The sequence below is a fragment of the Ambystoma mexicanum genome, chromosome 5p (assembly GCF_040938575.1).
Source record: "Ambystoma mexicanum isolate Mex_15411 chromosome 5p, UKY_AmexF1_1, whole genome shotgun sequence".
Lineage (NCBI taxonomy): Eukaryota > Metazoa > Chordata > Amphibia > Caudata > Ambystomatidae > Ambystoma > Ambystoma mexicanum.
The window spans coordinates 1353762141-1353785594 of record NC_090930.1 but is presented as its reverse complement, the minus strand read 5'-3'; the positions used below and the strand labels follow the sequence as shown (position 1 = coordinate 1353785594).

The 23454-nt window shown below is 45.0% G+C and overlaps 1 protein-coding gene across 1 annotated transcript in view; it reads right to left on the bottom strand.

The window, feature by feature from the left end:
• Positions 1–23454, bottom strand: part of ROPN1L (rhophilin associated tail protein 1 like) — a 322639-nt gene that overhangs the window by 20600 nt on the left and 278585 nt on the right. Inside the window, exon 4 of the mRNA XM_069613754.1 lies at positions 15126–15287. Within this exon, the coding sequence (XP_069469855.1) occupies positions 15126–15287 (162 nt within the window). The remainder of the gene's footprint in view (positions 1–15125; positions 15288–23454) is intronic.

The window sequence follows — 23454 nt, the reverse complement described above, 5'->3', positions numbered from 1 at the left end:
ACTGTACCTGATTCTATGTTTCTTTTAGGAGATATATGAATTGTGCAAGTGTATTTAGGTACAACCTAGTGTGCGCCATCATGGTACATTGAAATTAAATGTTGAAGTATATAGTGTATGATATGTGCATTTTTTAGGCAAAAGAAGTTTTATGTGAAATGTAAGGGAGTAGTTGCTTACCTGTAACTCCATTTCTCCAGCGTTGGTATCTTTAATAGATTCATATGCTGTGAATATTTCCCGTTGTCAGGCTGGGAAACCTCAGTAACTTTAACCTAGCGTTTTCCCATGGAAAACTTTGACACCATTGTGTCCTCTCAACGTCTTTTTGGGTGCTTTAGGCTACACCAATAGGACATCTAGTATAAATAGCCCTGCCCCCGCGGCTTCCCTCTGACCTATATTTTTATGGGGGCATGTGTTGGGGGTCTTTGCTAATGTAAGGCAGGAGTGGGTCGGTTGAGCCTCCAGCCCCCATACATTCTACGCGAAAGTAACACCTTGCTCTTGCACTCGTGGGGGACACCTCCTTTGCCCTTCTGGCAGCCATGGGGAAGAAGGCCCTGACATAAGCAGAGGTGGGGGCTATTGCTAGACACACTTGGACTCCATTTTGTGTACCCTCAACTCCAACTTTGGACTAGGCTGCATTCTGGCATTGCGAAGTTTCTCCTCCCCCTCAGCAGCGCAGCGCACAGTGAGCACTGACAGCCCCCACCTTTTTCCTCCTGCGCTTGTGCCCCCCAAGCCCCTTTCTCACGGATGCGCTGAGACAAGATGTTGCAAACAAAGAATGTATTAATGTAATTCTTCCTCTGGGATCACTGTCCTGTGTGTGACAGGGGCAAATCATGACTTGTAGTTCATCAATCTCAACAAATGTGCTTCTGCACCTCTCACCCCTGCTGCTGGAAAATTACTGCTTGTTCAACCTTGAGCCCCTCCAAAGCTATTCTTTTGATGTACCAGAAGTGTGACCCTTCCTTGCTGACCACCCCAGAGTGCCTCCTAATAAAACAAGACCCCAGTCAGAGTATATTCTGTCCTAAACTAACATGTGTCACTCCACCCCCTTTTTCGTACTGATGTGCCAGACCTGTCTGCTATCAATCCCGACCCCCGAAGGTTACCTCAGGGGCAAGACCCCCACACCCTTCACCTCGCTAGTGACCCAAAGTGGGATAGTACAAACATATGTGTGCAATTTATAGGCCTCTAATATATACTTAAAAGGTATAGTGACGATCAGTGTGGGGAGTGAGCGCCTTCACTATAGGATGTCTTATCACATCGGGGGGCGATCTTTGATTTGCAGCCCTCAGAGTCTTACGATTTCAAACAGAGTGGGGGTAGGTGTCAGAGTTACCAGAATATATGACCAATACAGAATAGGTATATGGGGGGTGAGGTTGAGGTGGTGTGGGTTTAGGGTCTGGAAACCAGATGCGTTCAAGGAGAACTGGGGGTAAAAGGTTCAGGGGACCGTGGCCTGGCAGGAGGGGGTTGCAGCAGGGCTTGCTCGGACATTCTCGTACGAGTACATTTTGTCAGGGCTCGAGACTCACTCCTTGCAAAAAAATGTTTACGTGATTTGCCGTGTGAACAGGGGATGGGCTGAGCTGGCAGGTGGTGTGGGCTGGCTGTCAGAGTCGCTAGAGATTGCGAAGTTCTCCAGAGGAACATTACAAATAAGGCTTTTGGAAGTAAACTAACTGTTTTCATTAAAAAAAAAAAAATTACTAGAAATTTCGTGCGGCATTGGTGGATGGCAGCAAACAATCCATTTGTTTTTCAAAAATATTTCTAATGCCACTATGGTCTGAAGGGTTATTCGCTTGCATTCGGAGTGAAGATCAGCGGCTTTGATTTTTGCTTGAGAGCTGAGCAAACCCACACATCGTACACAGTATAAGGTTGAATAGTTTTTCGACCTTGGAAGAAAGGGAGGATTCCGAAAGGAATGAATGAAGGGAGGGAGGGGTGTAATACTGTCAAATATGATAAGGTTCACCATTCCAAAACTGGACAAAGGAACATGTAATTTCCTTTTATGAAAATTCGTTGATCTGAACGGAGTCTCTGCGTTACGCCGAGAGAATGGAAATGCCGAATATTATGTAAGTTTTACTGTAGACGATTTTATAGACCAACGAGTCAACGTAATATTAGTCGACCGTTATTGCTGGTTTACATTGCACTGGGTTGTTCTTTGTGGCATATTGCAACAACACGCAAATACAACCTGTGTGTGTACTTGTCTTTGTCCCGGACACATGGCCAGTCCTGCATCGAAATGCATGTAGTCGACATCTGGGTTCCCCCAGGTTCCACAAATGCAAATTCTACGCTTATATTTAGTTAAAATACCGTCTATGTGTTCTTCGAATTGTAGGGTCAGCTTCCGCATCCCATTTCGAGCTGAACATACTCCATAGCACTAACCTCTGAAGCAAATTGTAGACTACTTTACACTTTGTTTTCTCTGTGTTCACGTTTGTGTTCATCATTAGCTTTCACACGGTGCAGAATTAATGGGTAAAGTGATACATTATAATAAAGATCGGCTACTGAGACATATTTGTGTTATGTTTTTCAAACTGCTACATCCTGCCTTCGTGCGATTGTCATTGATTCCAGATACCAATTGACAGCTTTTTTAACAGGCAGCTGCAGATAGACTTAAATGGCTGGATCACCATGACGCTGTTTTGGGACGATCGCCATGGGCCGATATGCCGTTACGCGGTACCAACGATAAGGAGCAACCTCACATCGTTTACGGTGGCCTAGCACCAAGCTGATGCCGAAGCCTTGCGATTCATGGTTCATCCTATGTGCTTCTTATACCCAAAAGGAAAACCATGTGACTCACGATAAACATTTGTGGATCGAGGACAAAGAAAATTACCCATTTGCTTGAATATGGCAATCGCCAGATTTTCTCAGACCGTTTATTATGAAATTAAAGTACTTTACAAATTGTAGAGTTTTGTATTCAAAATTGGGACGCACAGTGTTGTGAGATGATGTGTGTTGATATTCTGGGTTCTGCGTCAACCTATGTTAACACGTAGGTGATGATGGCGCATTTGGCTACGCTGCCCAGTAACGTCATGGAGATAGGCAGAGAATATCACTAGGTTTGGTGATGTCAGCCTCAGGGGCAGGGGATACGATTTGGTGCCGCCAGGGCAGTTCCCCTTAGGGCGATGCGGCAATGGATAAGATTAGCACAAGATGGCTGCGCCCTGCTGCCTTATTTCGCATGTGTAAAAAAGAGGAAAACTACGGTAAGGTGCATAGGAAATGTTTGTACGATCGATCAACGTATGCTTAAAAACACATGCCCGAACCCTCTGGACAATAATATTTTTGAGCGCACTATTCCTTTAACATCAGGACTTGTCAGGAGGGATTGCAGGGTACCTCTCCAGTGATTTCAATGGATGACGGTAACCCCAAGAACACTAATGTTTATTCTCTGAAGTTTAACTTAAATAAGTCGGTTTCTGAAAATTATAAATTAAGATCGTTTTAGGGGGTGTGGCCTGAGCTCATGTGGTAAGGCTGCGAGTTTACCAAGCTCCCACTGAGATCCTTCATTTATCCTGCGTTTGGGCGGCTTTAGCAGCTTTTCATAACAACCAAGGGCACCTTCTTGCTGAGGACACTAACGCCCTGCAGCTTAACTCTAGCCTGGCAAAAATTGGAGAGGTTATACAAGAGGAAAATCGCACCGAAGTTTGGCCCTGCTTGACCAAAGATGGCTGCTGCTGTGACCTTGTAAATGCTGAGGACGGCCAGAGGCATCGTGCACGCTGAGTGCACCTCCTGCGCTGCCGGTACTGAGATCCACCTCGCTTTACCCGGGGGCAACCCCACTCCTCTTACGGTCCCCCACAGTGGAATGCTGGTGCCGCAGGCACACCGACTGTGTGAGACGTCCTTTAACTGGCCCGAGACAGTGATACAGCCCCCGGGGAACTTGTGCCTGTGAGATGAAAGCACTGTACACATAACTGCTTGTGTGGCTGCTGATATATAGAAGTTTGCCGCTGGGAGCTGAAATACTGACTTCATATGTGCTGGGCAAATATATTGCACACAAATCTGCTAGCACCGCTTTCTGGCAAACGGACGTTTGGTTGCCAGTTGCTGCAGAGCCCGTTCCATTTCGCTGCTGAGGTGCAGCCCAACGACTGACTCTGGCCCCCTCTGCTTCATTCTACTAGCAACTGCCTGCTAAGCGAACTGCCTGCTAAGCGATCGGCTGTCTGGGCGGGACACGACGTGAGATACCCGGGAGTGTGAACAATCACTATTGTGTTATGAGACAAACGCTCTACCTACTCCACAGCTTGTGCCTCTATGAGTAAGCAATGAACTGCGAGCTGGAGGCCTGCTTTGATCCACCTCGCTTCACCAGAGGGCAGCTGTGGGTCACTGATATTGCAAGACTCGCTGCCCGAGTAGGTTGTTCTTTCCCGGCTAGAGGAACTGTGGGGCCCTTACCCACCCAAAGTGAAGACAACTGCTCTGGAACTATACAGTCCGGGGGATCGTGCGCACACACACTGGTGCCTGTGTGGCATTCATAACTGCACGCATAACCACTTGCGCTGCCCCTGATAAGCGGCCGGCGGTGCTGAGAGTTGAAATACCAGCTCATTTTTTACTGGGCACACGTGTCGCTTATATACCCGCACACGGCACGTGCTGGCAAGCGGACGTTTAAGTTCTGGAAACAGAGGAATCGCTTCTCTTTTGCTGCTGTCGTGCAACTTGACAACAGGCCTTGACCCGCATTGCTTCACCCGGCCGGCGCCTGCCTGCAATGGTCTCAACGGCCGTCTCTGGAGAACCAAAACAATTATAACTACGATACGGGGCGAACGTCCTGCCTACTCCACGACCTTTGCAATCCTGGGTTACCAGTTTTGTGGCAAGCTGAAAACTCGCTTTGTGTTGTCCACCACTTCACAGCGTACCCAACGGGTCTGGCTTCCTTCATCTTGCTCGTTAGACTGAGACCACGCTTTGTGGACCTCACTGGGGCCGAAGAACTCATCAAGTGCCCCTATTTGCCCCCTCTACTACTTCTGAGCCTATTCTGACCCTCACACTCCTAATGCTACTACAGGTTCTCAAGGGAAAAATAAAGTCTTTGTCCCTCTCTGCTACCCTGCAGCTTTCTTCTGCTTTAACATATAGTTCCAATTTGTAAGCAAAAAAGCAAAAACCTTTCCACCTATGTTTAAAAAGAAAATCCCATTTGGTCAAAGTAAGGTTTGCTTATTGGTTAGCCCACTCACTATTGGGGGAGTGACTTCCTTCCCCTGAATAGAGTCCGGAAATGCCAAGGGGGACACTCCTCTTCCCATGGTCTTCTTACTTGTTGGATTATTGGAAGGAATTACCAAATTAAGATTTTCCCTGACAGACTTGCTATACTCTTCTGCCAAGTACTGCCAATGTTATTCTCTCCTATCACTGAGATGAGGAAGAGTAGGGATTAATTTAATCGGCACAAGGGTACCTGTGGTTTCCTTGTTGTATTTCTCCTAAGAGTGGAACTCTTTTTTCATCTCATGCCACCAATTATCTATTTACATATTCTGTTATCAGTATGTTGAACTCTGTGGTGTTTCCACCAGCCCCTTTTACGGGTGGGGGCCACTTTTCCCCTTTGCCATACCTTTACATGCAGTGCCGCCGCTTAGGTTGTTTCTCAGATGATGGTGGGTTCGGGGCCGTCTCAAGGTACGTTGCTGTTGGTTCCGGGGACGGCGCTATCAACATGAGTCACGGAATTCTCCGTCCTCTTGGCTCCTCTTTCTCCCTTATGTTGTAGCGGAGCTCCTGGGACGCTGCCGTCCATGTCAAACCTCCAAGAGTACAACTGTCCTTTCTTTTGGTTGGCGGCGCCGGCACCAGCCACTGAAGCCTTCGTTATCCGGGCTTCTCCATCGAGCCTGCTGCTGAACCTCAGCCTGCGGCTTCTGTCGCTTGACAATATTTGGTACTGCCAGAGAGTAGTGGAAGTGGAACAAGCCTTTTGTCCATGTCCTGTTACAAGTAGTGGAGTAATGTTTGCTTGCTAATGAAAAGGGGCAATACCTTTAGGTTTGTCACAATAGTCAGTCATTTGCCACTCACATAAATAAACAAGGGAAAGTTTGTTTGTATGGAGGTAGGTTTCCTGGAATGTTCTAATGTAAAAAAAGTCCCTCCCCAATTTAAATACAAAGTCTATCAATTCCTCCAAATTTGGTTAGTCTAGTCCTGCATCTCCTATCGTGTGATGACAGAGAATGAAAAGTTAACACAACTTTCTACTTATACAAATGTCATACTGTTTTTTGCAGATCTTCAAAGATTAGTACTGGCCCTTTTTTAAGTGTACTGATGCATGCAGCGTATGAACCAGGGGCAACTTTAATTGGGAGAAAAGTGGTAATGTCAAATATATGGCTCTATTTTTCAATACTGATCCATCAGACACACCGTGTCTATGAATGTAAAAATCAGGACTGAGGAGTCGTGCTGGAAATCGACAATGCAAGACTGCATTTATTGCCTGGTTGTAGACATTATAAACAGCATCCTATCAACCCACCGGACAAACTAATAACCCAACCAGTCTCCAATTCCCCTTCCCTTATATCCCCTCACAGTCCTGCCCAACTTTACTTTGGTCGTACATCCATTTTGGTATCCCCGCCCCACACCCTCCATTTTATAACACTAGAGCACATTGTAAACAATCATAGTCCTTCGGTTTCAGTCTATCCTCCTGCGACCGTGTGGTTCTTCACTTCCAGTCAGTCGCTCTAATCTGACGATATCCAGTGTCGTCGTCCTCAGGTGAGGTGTGTGGGGCTGACACCCCCTGACGCACATCCAGTCGAGAATCGTACCCCATTGTTCAAGCAGGTTTAGGCCAGTACAATCCGATCGAGGTACAGGTGAGCTTCATCCAGTGCACCTGAGAGCTTCCAAAAGCGCTGACTCAGTCTTTTAACGCTTGCCCGTTTTAGTAGAAGCTCTGGGTGCAAGTATTACCATCAGCCAATGGGGGGGGGATGTTCTTATCCAATGTCTGTTTATGAAAAGAAAAATAGACTCTTGGTGCATACATATTTAGAATACTGTAGGTGTAGGTATAGAATACTGTTCCTGGACTTCTCCCATATCAAGGTGTATTTACCCATTATGATCATAGTCATCCAACAGTCTTAATGGAAACATTTTACAGTACAAATCAGATTCCCCCATCCATCCGGGGAACATAAGCGTTAATAGGCCTAAACAATATCACTTCAAATTACGATTGGATATTTCTAAGCAGTGTTAGGCAAAGTTTGTATACAGTACCCTCTGTGACCGCTACACACAACTCTGACTACAGGTATAGGAAACCCAACCTTTGGTATAAGCTTGTACTACACAGTTTTGGTAGTGTGTTGAGCAGCCAGGCTTATCTCAAGAGGGGTCAATGTGAGCTGTAGTGGAATTACAGAGATTTACAGTTACAGGTATTCATATAAACTCTTACACTCAAGGTTTTTTGCATAAACAATTACTAATTTATTTATCAGTCAGTTAGAATAAGCCTTCTTCAGAAGGGAGCAATATAATAGTAGCACACAAATACACTTCAATACTGTACACGCTTAGTTTCTAAATCAGTAAAGACCCTTTTGGGATGGCCGACAGACACAACCTACACCCACAGGTGACTTCAAAAACTAGGGTGCTGGGGACATTAATATCTTACTGTTGCCATTTAGAATACTTTTAGAAGTTGATAAAAGGCAAAGATTATTAGAACAACAAGAGACCACAAATCTTCTTAAGCATGCAAATACTTTTGGATCCTCCAAGAAGAGTCATACAATTCAATAAGCTAAGCCAAAGGCAATGGGCAAAAAGTCTTGTATAGGATGAAGCACTTCTGGTAAGTAAATGGAAAAGTCTTTGGCCAAGTTCTTAGGAGTCTTTGATGAAAAGAAGAATCAAATGTAGGGCCACAAGCTGATTAGGCTTGTGAGTTGTAGAAGTTGCAAGCACTCTAAAGTGAGAGGTAAGTTCTCTCAAGCTTTTTACTGTACCTTAGAAATGAAGAAAAAGATGCAGCTGATGACTTCTGTTCCTGTGCAGCTCTGCAGATCTCACTGTTCCTGAGCCTCAGTCATGGGGACAAGAGGGAGGACGTCAGGGGACTCCTGCAATGCAATTGGAAGGTCAAAATTCACAACCGGCAAACTTCACTTTCAGTGGCTGTTCAGTGTTTCAGCTCCTCGCGTCTACCGCAAATAGCAAAACCGCAGTTCCTAGCTGTCGAGATGGACTTTCATTGCTTCTGGGGTCCCGCACTCTGTTGAGGGGGCTCAGGCACGGTCAGTCCTGCTTCTAGGGAGTCAAGAGGATCTTCCAAAAGCTCTAGGCTAGCTTAAAAGCAACGCACACAATCTGGTGTTCCTCTCCCTGGCTATACGGTTTCCAGCAGCAACTCTGTGGAAATTCAACCAGCTCTGAGATGGATGTCCAGGTGGCTTACTTTGGAGTTGATTGGTCCCACCAACTCAAGGGGAGAAGTCGTCCGTGCAGGGGCTACTCTGTCGATGCGAACTTGGCATTTCGGCACTGCAGCAGGGCTTCACCGGGCAAAGCAACGGTCCTGGAGTTGCAGCAGGCGTCCTCTTTAAGCTCTTCTTCAGTTCCTTCATCCAGTGGTCGACTACGCCTTCCAAGCTAAAAGACTCTCCTTTTATTCAGTTCTCTGCCATTCATTCCAGCCTAGCTGTCAGTCACCCAGCAGGGTGGCTGTCTTCGCCGGACAGTCAGCCGGCCAATCACCACAGAATGCATTCGGGTCTCCTAGGAGACTAAGCACAGGGAGCTTTGGGCACCTCCCTCACTTCCTGACTACCCCAGACACACTGCAGCCAGAGGCGGGCTTCACTCCTGAATCCCGCCAAAGGCGAAATGAACAAAGAGACCAAACATGGTTTGGCGCACAGAGAAAATCTCAAGAAGGGCCTTCCCACAAAGAAATGGCGACAAAAGAAGTCTGGGGGCCATTTTGACAAAGTTGGCTCCCGTGGGTGCTTTACTGTAGCTGCGAACGCAGCCCGCGGTAAAGGCATACCATGGTAGTTCAAACAAAACCATTGCCACCAGCCATTCAGTGAGAAAAGGGTAACATAAAAATGTTACATGAGAATCTAGACAAAGGGGATACTAGGTAACCCCTCCAGCACTGTATTGTAAGATATTGTGTGCTGGGTCTAGCAAGTTACAATGGTCAGTAAAGCCAATTTCACTTAACTGCTCTTGGAAACTGTAGTTTAACCAAGAGAAGGTATTTAAACCTTTGGGAAATCTGGAAGACTTACCTGTGTCACTGCACTGAAGGTGCTGTGTGACACAATGTAAAAGATTATGCCTATGGAGTTTGTCAGACTCCACAACCAAAAGAAACCCAGTGTATAAAATCACATTAAAACACATGAGAGTGGGAAAAAGGGTCTCACTCTCTCCAGGTTAAAGTCCTCAAAATACAGCAAAGTTGCTGGGGGTCTCTAAGGTGGAGGGAATTAGCACATTCCTGAGAATTCTCCCTAACAAGCATGAATAGAACGTGTTCTTGCATTTTTGTGGGGAAAAAAGGCACAAACAATTGCTGTTGAAAAAGAGAACCAGAAAGATTTCCATCCGATTATATTTTAAACCTGCCAGTGCCAGAGGGGAAAAAGACCATAACAAGACAGACTTGGTTACCCCTCAAAAGGTGATCCACTCCAGTCCAAACAGCTAGATCACATACCTTCTGCATGAGAACACAAGCAACCTGGGGACACATTTTAGTCTCACTGGACATCAGTGAGGTGTAGCTTTGAACCGTAGCTTTCTAGTCATCATTTTCTGTATCCCTGGCTCGTTTGACTAGAGAATCAAGCTGCATCTTGGTAAGGTTCAACAAGACAAAATACATTTATGGGATTACTGTGAGAAACCTGAAGGTGTCTCACCTGCTAGTCCCTGAGGGATCTGTTATTCAGGTGGCCACGACACAGCCATCGCTTTTGGATCCAGTTCCTAGGGGTGGACCAATGCGGGAGGATCACCTGGGTGAACGGTCCTTGGGGAGTGGGAGAGGGACACAGGATGGTATCCCTCTCTTCCCTGTAACACCTTTACCACATCCCACCCGATAGGATATTTACAAATGCACCCCCCGCCCCTTTTCCTGCACAAACACTTTTACATGGACAGACCACTCTGGGAGAAAACAGACTCACAACCGAGCCGTGATCCTGACATGCCCCAATACTATGGTCAGGTGAGGTCAGGCGATTATCGACAATCACTCACACCTGACTTCCATTACACTTACCCACACGGATAAAAGGCAGAGCATGAGAGCACATTCTGGGCGAGGCAAAACACATAAAAGTACAGCAGTTTGGGTCGGTAGCTGAACGAGGGGAGAAAGATGGCCAGGCACGAGAGGTTCATGAGTGGGGAAACACCCTTGATCTTGTTGGCAGGAAGCCGCTACTTTCAAGAAACCTTCACCAGGCAACCAGGCTGAGGAATCTAGCTTTGATACCGAGGGTCCTCCTGCGTATGATATGATATGGCATTTATAACGCGCCTATACAAAAGTGTTTCAAGGCACGACGAGGCAAAGGAGGAGGAACAAAGGGAGGACAGACAACGATCCTACTAGGCCAGGTGTCGTTCAGATTGCGTAAGTGTATGGGATGGGGGAAGGGGGAAAGTGCAGGGGGGAAGGGGAAGTGCAGTACACTGACCACCCTGGGGAGGAGCAGCATATGCTGTGGTAACCTCCTTGGCTCCAAGAACAAAGAAGCGACAGAGAACAATACAGCCAGTGAGTTGGGGAGACCAATGCCAGACCGGTATGTGTTGAAGACACGGTTGCAAGCAGCAACATTGTAAAAATAGCACTGGAACGAACATTATTAAACGCATGTAATGAAAGACGCAAGTGAAGCTAAATTGCTGGTGAATATTTGAACATTGAAAGGAAAGATACGATTCCTTTGGCAGAGTGGTCCGGCACTGTGAATGTGTTCAGTCGAAGGTCTCTGTACGGTATCCTGACAAAAGAAATTAAAGTAGAAGATTGATGTGAAGTGTAAATTATTTGAAGTGAATCAAAGTGGTTCTGCAACGGTTTAGGCAAAACCCATTGCACATTCGAAAGTCTTTGATTCTGGTAACAAAAGGATCTGAGCCTGGACGAGGGGGATCCATGGTCCGGGCCCAAAAGAAAGGAACTTTTGTGTTTTGGTTGTTACATCTGGCCCGCTGCAATAAGAGACTGTCATTTCAAGAGAGACTTTGGCGGAAGGCCCTGGTGCCTATGTGTTCAACTGTAATCTCGTGGCCAAGAAGCCAGAGTGTGTGCGAAGCCTGCACGTACCGCATTGCCCCATGCCGAAAACATGGGGAAGGGAAGCTAACTGCTCAACTATAATGACATATCAGTTCTTGAACACTTTTCTTTTGCATACATTGTTATCCCACACCATTTTGTATTTAAAAGTAAGGATTGGCAATAGGTTTATTAGTATAGGCACTTTTATTTTGACAGACTCCACTAGGACCGCGTTATTTTTTGATGATCGTAGCTTGCTCCCATCGTTAGATTTAGGTTCAGATAGGCATTCTATGAACCCATTGAAGTTCAATAAACACCCTTGAACTGTAATCACTTGTGTCTGTCTTCACTGTTTGATACCATGCCTTCCTTACATTACATATGCTGGTGTGCAGAAGGAATGTTAATTTAGCAGTTCGGCTGGCTTGGCGCTTTTGGGGTGGGACCAGAACTGATTTGCACATGCCTTGTCCCCTTCTGTTTTGACTTGTACTGGAAAAAACGTATAGAAAATGAAAGTTGCCCTAAGCAATTCTCGATAGTTTTGATTCACTCCAAACATGAATTATTCAGTAATTTTCAATAGATGGGAGTTGTTGTCAGAACTACAGCCTTTAATCATCGAAATGATGGAATTAAACTGGTAGGTTAGCATGATCATCTCAGAAATATATCAATTAAGGTTTAGGACAATACATTTTACAACACAATGCTGCATTGCGGAGTACTTCGGGCTGTGGTTGTAACCTTTTTTGTTCAATGTCAGACCGTTGCATAGTCTCTTAGCGGCTCTATGTGATCTTTTTGAATATTAAAGGCTGCATGCAATAATGATAGATTTCTTTCACCCGATTTGGTGCGGCCTTTTATATGCGAAATATATCACTATTCAGCACCCCAACCCCAGAACACCAATCTCCTGCCTGTCCCCATGCTTAAAATCAGGGGGGGTGGGAGGATTTCTCCCCCTGAACCACCCTTTAATCTTATGACCCTCCCACAACAACCATGCCTGCCCATTCCCCCTAAGATACATACACAATTGCAAACACACACACACTAACTCACCCCATCCTCCCCTCCAGCCAACAAACACTCCTCCACACAAACACACATCTTCACCCCAGCCCCCTCCCCTCCACATTACAAACAGTACACAACAACATACACACAGGCACGTAGACAAACACTCACTGCTGACTTCCATCTTCCTCTGCCCGTCCGTCCGAACCCGTCAGCCCCTGCACGCACTTGTGTCTGGCAGGGGCGCGACAGACTTAGAAACACCACTCTGAGCGGTCTCAGAGTGGTCTTTCTAAATCGCCGCCTTTTCATTTTTAACAAAATTAAAAATACCTTTTTACATAACAACCTCTTGGTTGATGCTAGGGTGTCCTTTCAAAACTATGCAGACGACACCCAGAACATGCAAAGACTAACTTGTAACCCAAAAGAAAGCCCCACCCCAAGAGTTGATGAAAGATAATTGGTTAAGTCTAAATCAAAATGACACTGATTGTCTTCTTTATTCGGACCATCGAAAATCTTAAAGGTGCAAGCCATTTACTCCCACATTCCTGTCGCCCATAAAGCGATTAGAACAGTGGATCAAGCCAAATTAACTCGGGTTACATTGGACACAAGCCTGACAATGATTTGCCAGACCAAAACCTTCATCAGGTCTTCCTCGTATGATCTAATGCTTCTCGAGAAGATTTCCCATTTTCTGTCTGGGAAAAATTGTGCTAGCATAGCCTGAGCTATTATTTGCTCGAAGATGGACAATTGTAATGTTTTGCAATTGAGAGCAAGGAAGAGCATAATTCACAGACTTAAGATATTGTTAAACACAGCTTCTAGAATAGTTACTAACACTCTGAAGCATGCCTATATTTAGTCCATACTTGGGGAGATTACACCGGCTCCCAGCAGACCGCAGAGTCGATATTAAGGGTGATGTCCGAGTACAACAACTCAACGTCTTATTTCAAAGAAAAAATATATTGTATCAAATCCACTAGATCTCTGTACTCAATGAATGAAGATCTGGATGTTAACCCATGGTTTATACAAAATAATGCCCTGGACTGTGACCTCGATATAGAACTCCCTGCCTGTGGAGGGTAAGGATGACAAGCTTGTTGCTGGCCTTACTCAAAAAACGGAAAACATGTTTATTCCAGCGATTCCCTGCTTTTTAAAAACAGGTTTAGGACAGCAAGCACTGTTATGACCATACAGAGCCTTTACCGCAGTATGAACTCTATATAAAATAACATCACACATGGTCGGCTAATATGACCATCTGACTCGAAGGTAGAATCGTAAATTAAGGTTAAATGTCCATTTATTAAATTCGGAGTCATTGAAAAGCTCAGAATCTTTTTAATTTGAATGAGATTTGTCCTGATGTCGATTTGATTATCTTTGAAAACTAGATTCAAACGTATATAATAATAGAAATAATATGAACATTGCTTGTACATAAGCTGTTTTTATCTTACCGAACTATGTCATTCGTCTGTAGATGCAACAACATGGGACCACCCGCAGGATAGAAGCCTATCTGTGCCCCAGGCAACCCGCATTTGGCTATCCGAGACGCAGGGCCAAGAAGAAGAGAAAATGCCGGCGAAAGAAGAACTGGGCATCTTACGTGGCTTTCCCATGCGCCGCACACCACTCTCCAGCATCGGCACATGCAGCAGCCGAACCGCTCATGAACCTTCTCTGGTAGTTGGAGTGTTCGTTGAGCTATCTGTGAAACTATGTTGCTTTTATTTTAGTCATCATTCATACTGTGGGAATTAAACATCAATATCATGAATTTACAGAGCAGACAAGAGGTCCCATACAGACACAAGGAAGTACAAGGTGCATGGGATCGTATGCAAAGAAAAGGAGGCAAAAGAAGACTTAATTGCATTTCTAAAGGTGAAGATTGAGGAACTGGTTCTTATATTTCGTAGGAGACTCTTCTATAGGTTAAGTGCTTCTACTGAAAAGCTTGTCATTCTATCATATGTTAATGAAGCTGGGTTTCCCCAGTAGCACTTGATTGGTGGATTGGATGCTGCAGATTATAGAGTCTTTAGAGATATTTTTCTTCAGTAGGTTAAGGCATTGCCAGTCAGGCATTTGAGAGTCAACCAGAAGATCCTGAATGTAATCCTTGCACAAACCAAAGTCCATTAGTTGATGGTTGACCAGGTCATGTGAATGGCAATTCAAATGTGTCCTAACAAGGATTAGTGGCAAACCTTGCAATTTTACAGCACTGTGGAACAGATATACCTAAATGCCAAGCTAAGAGAGGAAATTGTGGCAATCTACCACGGCAACAGTGTGTAAGAGATATATACGTAAACTTTAGATGGCTGTACAAATAAATATGTGGGAGTAATGCAACACATCAACACAACAATGGTCTACCAGATACAACAAGCAGCACTGTAGTGAAAAGGAGGTTTAAAATAGCTATAATTTGAAGTCTCTGGTGACAAGGGCACTGTACACGAAATACAATGCCATTCATTTTTCTCCTGCATGTTAAGACCAAAATGGAGCTTCCAATTGAAAACAAAAAAACATAGTTGTGACACAGTATACTAGTATGGTTAGTTTGTGAAGGAATCTACTACTGTTGGCAACACTCCTCAACTTTTAAGTTGTATATATTTTCATAGACAATATATCTCCTGAAGATACATACTCCTCCAAGGGTGCTACATCCAAGTGCAAAAAATCTCATCCATTCCACGTCTGTGCCGAAGTTATCCAAAGCTAGAATGCTTCTCAGCTGTTCCACAGGTAAAGACAAGTCTTTCCACTTCTGTTCCAGCTCGGATACATCAACATACTGATTGGAAGAAAGCTCACAAATAAAAGAAAAAAGCAGTGTTAGAACATGCCCTTTTTAAAATTCTTAGAGTGAGATTAATCAAGGTATCTTTCAAGGTAATGCAACTACTTGTTTCATATAATACAATAAACATACTTACTTCCTGTAAACAGATGTCCGGTTTGTGTTTTGCTGATAGTGCCACAAGCTTGGAATGTCGTCCAACAACTGAAGGAGAATATTGGAATACTTTATGGGTGCTGGTGTAATACTATTATTGTCAGAAATGTGCAGCCACAATGTGCAAGATGTAAGGTAATGCCTGCCAATCTGCGCTACCCCAACCGAACAGTAATCTGAGGTTAGTTTGGTACCAAAAAGTTTTCACAATGCCACACTCTCGTGGGTTATACAGTAAGTATTTTTAATTGATAAAAGCAAAGAAACACTACACGCCAACACGTGTTTCAGCCCTATCTGGGCCGTCCTCAGGGCGTATGCACATAACAAATTAAGTGTAGCTGTTCAATAAACATGTCGAAATACATTTATCAAATGTAGGACCAGAGTGATGAAACAGCCAAAATTACAATATTCAGTAGAATTACAGTTATTTACATAGATCATGAATTTAATTTAATAAGGTGGGAGACAAAAAGAAGGAGTGTAGGGAGAGAGAGGAGAGGCAGAGAAAACAAAGCATTAAAATTAAGATTGAGCATTGTTATTAAGGATTGTACTTTGAATATTAATTTGTGCTAACAATCTATAATTACTAAGTTGCCACATACTATGCACTGGATTGGGTTAAAGAATATTATTCTAATTCGGTCAGGTCGTTACACCAAAGAGACAACAAAAGGTCAAATGGTATGCTGTACCTTAAAATGGTTCGCATTGCCCGATAAGGCACCTCTGTAGGGTCGGTTAGTTCGAGTCGGGAAATGGCTGCAGTAAATATACATACAAGCATATTTAACATTCTATAGGATACTAAGAGTTCCAATAGATAATTACATCTAATGAGTGTACTCAAGCAAGTATCAACTTGTAATGTTAAAGGTTGCTTACCACTGGTAACAGTGCTGGAGAGCGTGATCGCGGAAAAGGCAGTGTGCTACTGCAAGTCTAATGTCCGTAAAATACGAGCGTAATCTATTCCAAAAGGAAAGGGGGATATTATTATGGGAAGCTGGTAGTACTAGCTGGTCGTGATAAAACCATATCTCTTAACAAAGACAAAAACAAAAACAAAAATAGAGCGCTTACCATAACACGCCTGAATGCGTTCCTGCACGGTAGTTTCTGCCGGCAGGCAGTGGTTCTCTGAACAAAGTAAGGGTGTGGCTGGTCAAGCCAATAGCTGTGCTGCTTTTGCTAAAGAAGAGTGCGGTCATGTGACCGGACTGAGTTCCTGTTGCTTAGTAACTAAGTGAAAGAAAGCTTGGTGATCGGAACTACACGTAAGTGTAATCATTCTGTTTGTAAATCATTCAAAGAGAGCCTGAGCTTATATGATTTAGCTACTGTTAACATATACGATAAGAGGTTACAAAACTACAATTACCAGTGTCAGTCGTATACTTCGCTAATGTGCTGCTTGTACTAAAGGAGAGTGTGGTCATGTGTCCGGACTGAATCCCTGTTGCCCGCTAAAGTTCAGACTCTCTTTGAATGACTTTTACACAGAATAACCGCACCCAAATGCAGTCCCGATCACTAAGCATTCTTGCCTTCAGTTACTTAGCAACAGGGATTCAGTCCGCAACAGTAAAGACAGACACAAGTGATCACAGTTCAAGGGTGTTTATTAAACTGTATATACGGGTTGGAAAAAGCCTAATCTAAACCTAAAACTAAGATGGGAGCAATCTACAACCATCAAATAATAATAATGCAGTCCTAGTGCCGTCTTGTCAAAATAAAAGGGCCTGTACTAAGAATGCCAATCCTTACGCTAAATATAACTATAAATAAAAGTGTTCACAAACGATAAGTCAGGATGTGTTAGCCGGAGGTCTCCCTTTCCCAGGTTTTGAGCACAGAACACAGTACTCCTGAGCACAGCACACCGTCCAGCTTTCCCAGCACGAGCCAACAGTTCCGCTCTCAGCTATCAGAGCCTTCGGGGGTGAAGTCTCTTTTCTACAAAAAGCCTCTTGCCTCTGAGGACCTGATGTATTCCAAAAATAATAAACAAAAGTTCCTTTTTTGCTTGCACGTTGGGTGATGTATTTTCACCCCTGAATCTCCCTGTTCCGGGCTCAGATCCACAAAGGTTCCTAGCAATATCAGGACCTTCAGTAGTTACGTTTCTTGCTTCCGAGGGCCTGATGGGTTCAAAATAATAAACAAAAGTTCCTTTCCGATTGTACTTGGCTGATCATTCTTCACCCCTGGGTACCCCTCTTTCGGGCTCAGACCCCTCTCGAATATCAGCCTCCCTCTGTCGGGTTCAACCTGGCTTATTTAAAAAAATCCTCTGTTGCGTTCACATTTCAGTGGGATGGTGGCTTCTCGCCCCTGGGCCCCCCTCTTCCGGGCTCAGACCCTTCTCGAATGCTTGCCTTCCCACCGTCGGGTTCACTACAACCTTTTCAACACAACCTCATCTGTGACATTCACAAATCTTAATGTCTTTTTAAAACTGGCCTTCCCTCCGTCGGGTTCACTAAAGCCTTTTCAACACAGTCTCATCTGGAACATTCACGAATCTTAATGTTTAAACAGTTCACTGTGGATAACCCTCTACCGGGTTCACTCTTGTCAAAACACTATTCATTGGGACTTCTGGCTTCGCCCCCTTTTATCAGTATCCCTCCGTCGGGTTCACACTTGCCAACTTTGCCAATTTAAACAATTTCTTGAACAGTTCCTACGATACAGGATTCACTTCCCTTAGCTTCACAATCATCTGCCGGTCAAAGACTTTCGACTGTACAGAGGATTTTACCTAGACCACTGTATGACCACTTCGCCCGCTTTCTCGCGTTTCTCAAGGCCTTCTGGTAACGGTAGTTTCAACAATAGGGTAGTCGGACAGAGTTTTCTGAGTGAGCACCCGCGTGGTGCCTGACTCCTCTGTAGCTGGTTTTCCCCTCTCATATTGACAGTTCTTTGTACTTTCTTCAGTTAGCCGTTTACTACTTTTGTTCAACACAGCTTGGTTTCTTATCGGCTCTCCCCTCGACTCACCGGCTGTGATGAACTGGTTGGCTTTGCTTGTCTCTGGAGTCCAGGTCGGTACCACAGTGGCAAGCGTCTCTCCCCGGCTTGGTTATCAGCGGAGGAGGGTCTTGTGTACCGTTGACATCTGCTGCAGCACATGCTGGCTATTGTTTGCAGTATTACTATTCCTCCTTCCGTAGAGTTTCACGGGCCTTGGTCGGAAAGGGGAAGGTCACTCCTCTCCTCATCCCCCTCTCGATTCGCGCCATCTTTCTCCTACTCTTGAACTGCTGTGCTGAGTTAGCTACCTCATTGTGCAGTCTGCCTTGCTCGTATTGTGCTCTCATGCTCCATCTTTTTGCCTTGTGGGGAAAGGAAAGGGTTATCAGATGTGTGTGATTCTGGTTAATTGTCTGACTATGCCTAACCTCTGTGTCGGGACATGTCAGGTGAACGGCTCTGGAGTTAATCTGCTGTCTTCCACAGTGTGAGAAAGTTTTTGTGTCAGAAAGGTGGGGTTCGGGGGGGGGGGCAGGGGAAATTATATTCTTCGTCCTAGGGGAGTTGACAGGAATGACTGGGATTAGTATCATGAAATGAACAGGGGGATTGTGTGAACGGTAGTGTTTTGTCTGAGCAGATTAGGAGTGTGGGAAATAATAATCAGAGGGACAAGAAGGAGAATGACTGGGAGTATTCAGGTAGGACATAGGAAAACAGGGATTCTGGCAGAGGTAGTTTCTGAATGCAATGGGATTTTTGGATTTGGGCAAGAGTGATGCGATGTGAGGAAGCTTACAAAATCCTAAGGGACTCTGTCCTCCTCACCTTCTTCAGTATAGTACTGCATCTCACCTAGGGCATTCCCATGAGCATAACCATGGGTTCCCTTACCTAGGTGATCCCCCCCCCCCTTGTTCGTCTACCCCTAGGGTTGGGGTTCTTCACTGGTCACCTGAATAAGGGATTCCCGGAATCTACTTGGGAGAATACCCTCAGGTTTCTCACAGAAGACAAATAGGAATAGGTAGGATCTCACATTGCTCTCACATCTCATTACTCATAGCTTCATTTTCAGCTTTTAGAAAGTGGCCACCTTTTTTTATTTAACCGACAACCGTCATCAGTGGTAGCCATATAAAGTTATGAAATGGCACCTTGAAGAGTATGAAGAATACCTCATAAGGACATTCAATCTAATCCAAAATGCACTTTTTGTGTAATATATTATTATGGACATGTTGTAATAAAGTCAATAATATCAACAATACACTTCTTCATTATACACCAAACTCACATCCATCACCCACAAAATCATTTCCTTCAACAATCGATTACCTCCTTCCTTCCTCCTCCCAACCACTCTAGAACCGCCACACCCCTTCATCAAAGCATATCCCACAGTCCAAGTAATCAAGGGCGTTACATAGAGTATTTCTCCCTAAAAGGACTCCACACTAGTTGAAGACTACCAGCACTATCAGACAGCAGAGCTGCCAGGCTTTCCATTTCCAAATGTTCCTTCCTTTGCTAGCCCACTCTCCCTTGAATAGCAAAGCAGCCCTCTTCCAGTGGGACTTCAGACACGCTCCAGCAGCTAGTAAAAATAAATGCACCATGTGTGGGGCTCTACTGTTCCCCTCCTCTCCACTCTGCAGGCCAAACAGGACCAACATCAGGTCCAAGCCCTGTCCACTCCCTCTAGGTTCTTGATCTAACCCAGCACCTCTTTCCATTACCCGTGCAGCTTCTCGCATTCCCACCACATATGCACGACGCAGCCCCTCCAAAAGAGGCTGGACGAGGGGAACATTTTTGACAACCACAAGGGATCGTATTACCACCTATGGAGTAGTTTGATACCATGGAGTTTATACTGACTAGCAATGGTGTTCTGTGGGCATTCTTATAAAGAGAACCACTCATCATCAGATATGTCCCTCTTCAAGTCCCTCTCTCTTTTTTGCCATTGAGCTTCCCCATAGTATCCTATTGCCCTAACAATTTCCTGGTACAACTGTGAAATAAGCCCTTTCGAGCCAGTCCACGAGTTCAGTACCTTCTCAAACAGAGGAAGGTCTCTTTGCAAGTCCTATTTCCATTTCGGTGGCAACAACACCCCTTTCAACCTTGGGTATGAAAAAGCAGAACGCCTCCCAACTCCCAAGTCCTCTTCCAACTGTTGGATATCTTTAAACGTGCCCGCATTCCACAGCTGACCTACTCTCTCCAGGCCCGCTTTGAATCAGGTTTGAAAATGGAGAGGCTCCGCATTATCATCCCAAATTGGGGGTCCAGATATCTCTCAAGAGGGAAGGCCACAAGGAAAGCCCCTTTGTAGCCCTCCCCTTCCTCCACAAGACCCAGAGGCATCCCAAGATAGGTTTTTCCCCATACTCTCCTCGGCAGACCTAGGACCGAGGCCCAAATCCATTCCCCTACTGTAACCTGAGCCAGAAGCAGATTTTATAGCTATACGCACTGCTTCTCTTTGTCCACCCGCAGGTACACGATCAATGCTGAAAGTGTGCTGCCCTGTAATAGCTTTTCTTTTCAAGGAGACCCACCCACCCCCTCCTTTGAGCAGATTAGCCTTCAATTAGGGATGTAACGGTATAACGGTATACCGTTAAAGATACCGTCAACCACTTAATTGAACAATAATAACCGTCACATTGTTTATACCGGTATACCATTTATACCGTTAAGTGTGCGTTTCAATCTGATTTGGAAAGGCTGCAGTAAGCAAGTGCTGCGCAGTCTTGGTCTTGCACTGTTGTATGTGCCATCTGCCAAGTAGTTTCAGTTGGAGCAGTTTTTAATGTAGCAATAGGAAGAATAAATACAGTGCCAAGAAGGAAAAGGGTTTACTTTGGGATGGCGGCTTTGGGGGTTTCTATATTTATAATGGATAATGTTTGCTAAACATATGACAATGGGGGATTTCCCTGGTTCCATCATTGAATTTACATATAATAAGTGACACTGCAAAATTCACTCAACTCTGTGGGTATTCCCTGCTGCCATACCATAACATGTCCGTGTTTAATGAACACCTTTTGGCCCGCAAGTAAACTAAAGGCTGTAACGTAAAGAGAGAGTGTGTGTGTGTGTGTGTATGCGCACAAGCGCATACTACCACCAGCCTCCATTGATCTGTGGCTTGCAGGTTATCAAGATGGCAACATGTTCATCTTCACCAGTAGCCAGTGGGGGAGCTAAAAGCCTAAATGACCACTTAAGAAAAGCTATTCAGTTTGCTTTGCCAGTCACAGCAGGGCACCCTCCTCCTCTCCACACGTGTGTTTGGTGGAAGCAAGGGGTGGCATTTCAGTGGAAAGTATGTTGAAAATCCCACTTCTGGACCCAGGTGCCTGGTTTTGTTTGTGATGATAAATCTGACAATTTATGACCTTTTAGAAAATATTTGTCAAGATTAGTTAACTCCACCTGCTATACCGCGATAACCATGATATACCGTCATTTGGCAAGAAGGTTTTCGTATCGTCATAAAACTAATACCGTGACACCACTACATTCAATACCCAATCCTCGGTTTGTTCCTCTGCCATAAGAACTGAAGAATGCCCCTGTTAGGTTCCGCATCGGGTACCCTTATCAGCAGTAGAAATAAGAACAAGATCCTTGACAGGACATTCATCTTTATGTTTATTCTCCCCATCTAGGAAATGGTTAGCTTTGCCAAGCGCATAGATCCCCATACATTTTATTTAGCAAGGGGTGGGAGGTTGGAGGGGCTTGCCTCATAATGATCTTCTATCCGTCTTGTTATGTGGACCCCTAAGTACCTGAATTTAGTTTGGCACATTTTCAGAGCAAGATAATCCCGATCTCTAGCTGCTCATCTCCTGTCCATGCGAACAAAAAAAGGATCGGTTTTACCTTGATTATTTTGGGGCCTGCTAATCGGCTATACGCCTAGCTCTCTCAGACCCTCTGGGATCAACTGGAGAGGCTGCTCCAGGTGCAGCAACATGTTGTCTGCAAACATCCCCAATTTAAATTCCCAATCCTCTGCCTGAATGCCCCTTATTTCCAGGTTCATGCATAGTCCGACACGAACAACAAGAGCGATAGCAGGCATCCCTGCCTGGTTCCCCTCTCCAATCCAAACCATGCAGCCTTTCTCCCATTCACAAGCACCTGCACTAACAGAGTGTTACATAGCGAATCAATCGCTCTTCTAAGGCGCAAACCCAGACCCACCTGCTTTAATACTGCAAAGAAGAAGGGCCAGCCCACCTGATCAAATGCCTTTTCTGCGTCAAGAGACATGTTCAATGTCTTCTTCAGCATAGCCCCTCCCTTAAACCCCACCTGATCCGCAACAATCTCAGGAGCATCAGATTCATTCTTGTGGCCAGGATCTTCAAAGATTTTTGCATACGTATTCAGTAAAGATACTGGACTCTACACACCACAATCCTCACAGTCCCTTCCCTCCTTAAGTATCACTGTAATCAGCATACGTCTGAATCACTGCGACATGTCCCCCTCGTCTAGGATAGCACTGAATAATTTAGCCCGATGTGAAGCTATGGACCTCGCATATTGTTTATAGAAGGCATCTGTGAACCCATCCTCTCCCGGCGCCTTTCCCGATTGCATCTCCTTTATAGCTTCCAGTACCTCAACCTCTGTGACCAAGCCATCCATCTACGCTGACATTTTCCAGCCGAGCCTTCGGAAGTTTGTTTCAGGTAAGCCTCTCCTTCCTGGGGGGAGCTAGAAAGCCCAACCAAGATGGCCACGGGCCCGTGAAGCTCCAAAGCACTGATATATCCGGTCCTTTATCCAGCGGCTTTCCTTGAAGTAGTCTCCAGCTACTTAACGACGCCAAGTGCTGAATGTGAGCTGCACTAGATGTGAAAATCCTGATAAAAATCGAGGCTGGGAAATCCCCATAACAAACTATGGCGTGGAGCACTACAGGTGACCTGCGTATACCAAGAGGGGAGGAGCAGCCCTGACCGCACGCTGCAGCACAGCCCGCCCTGGAGAGGAGTCCCGC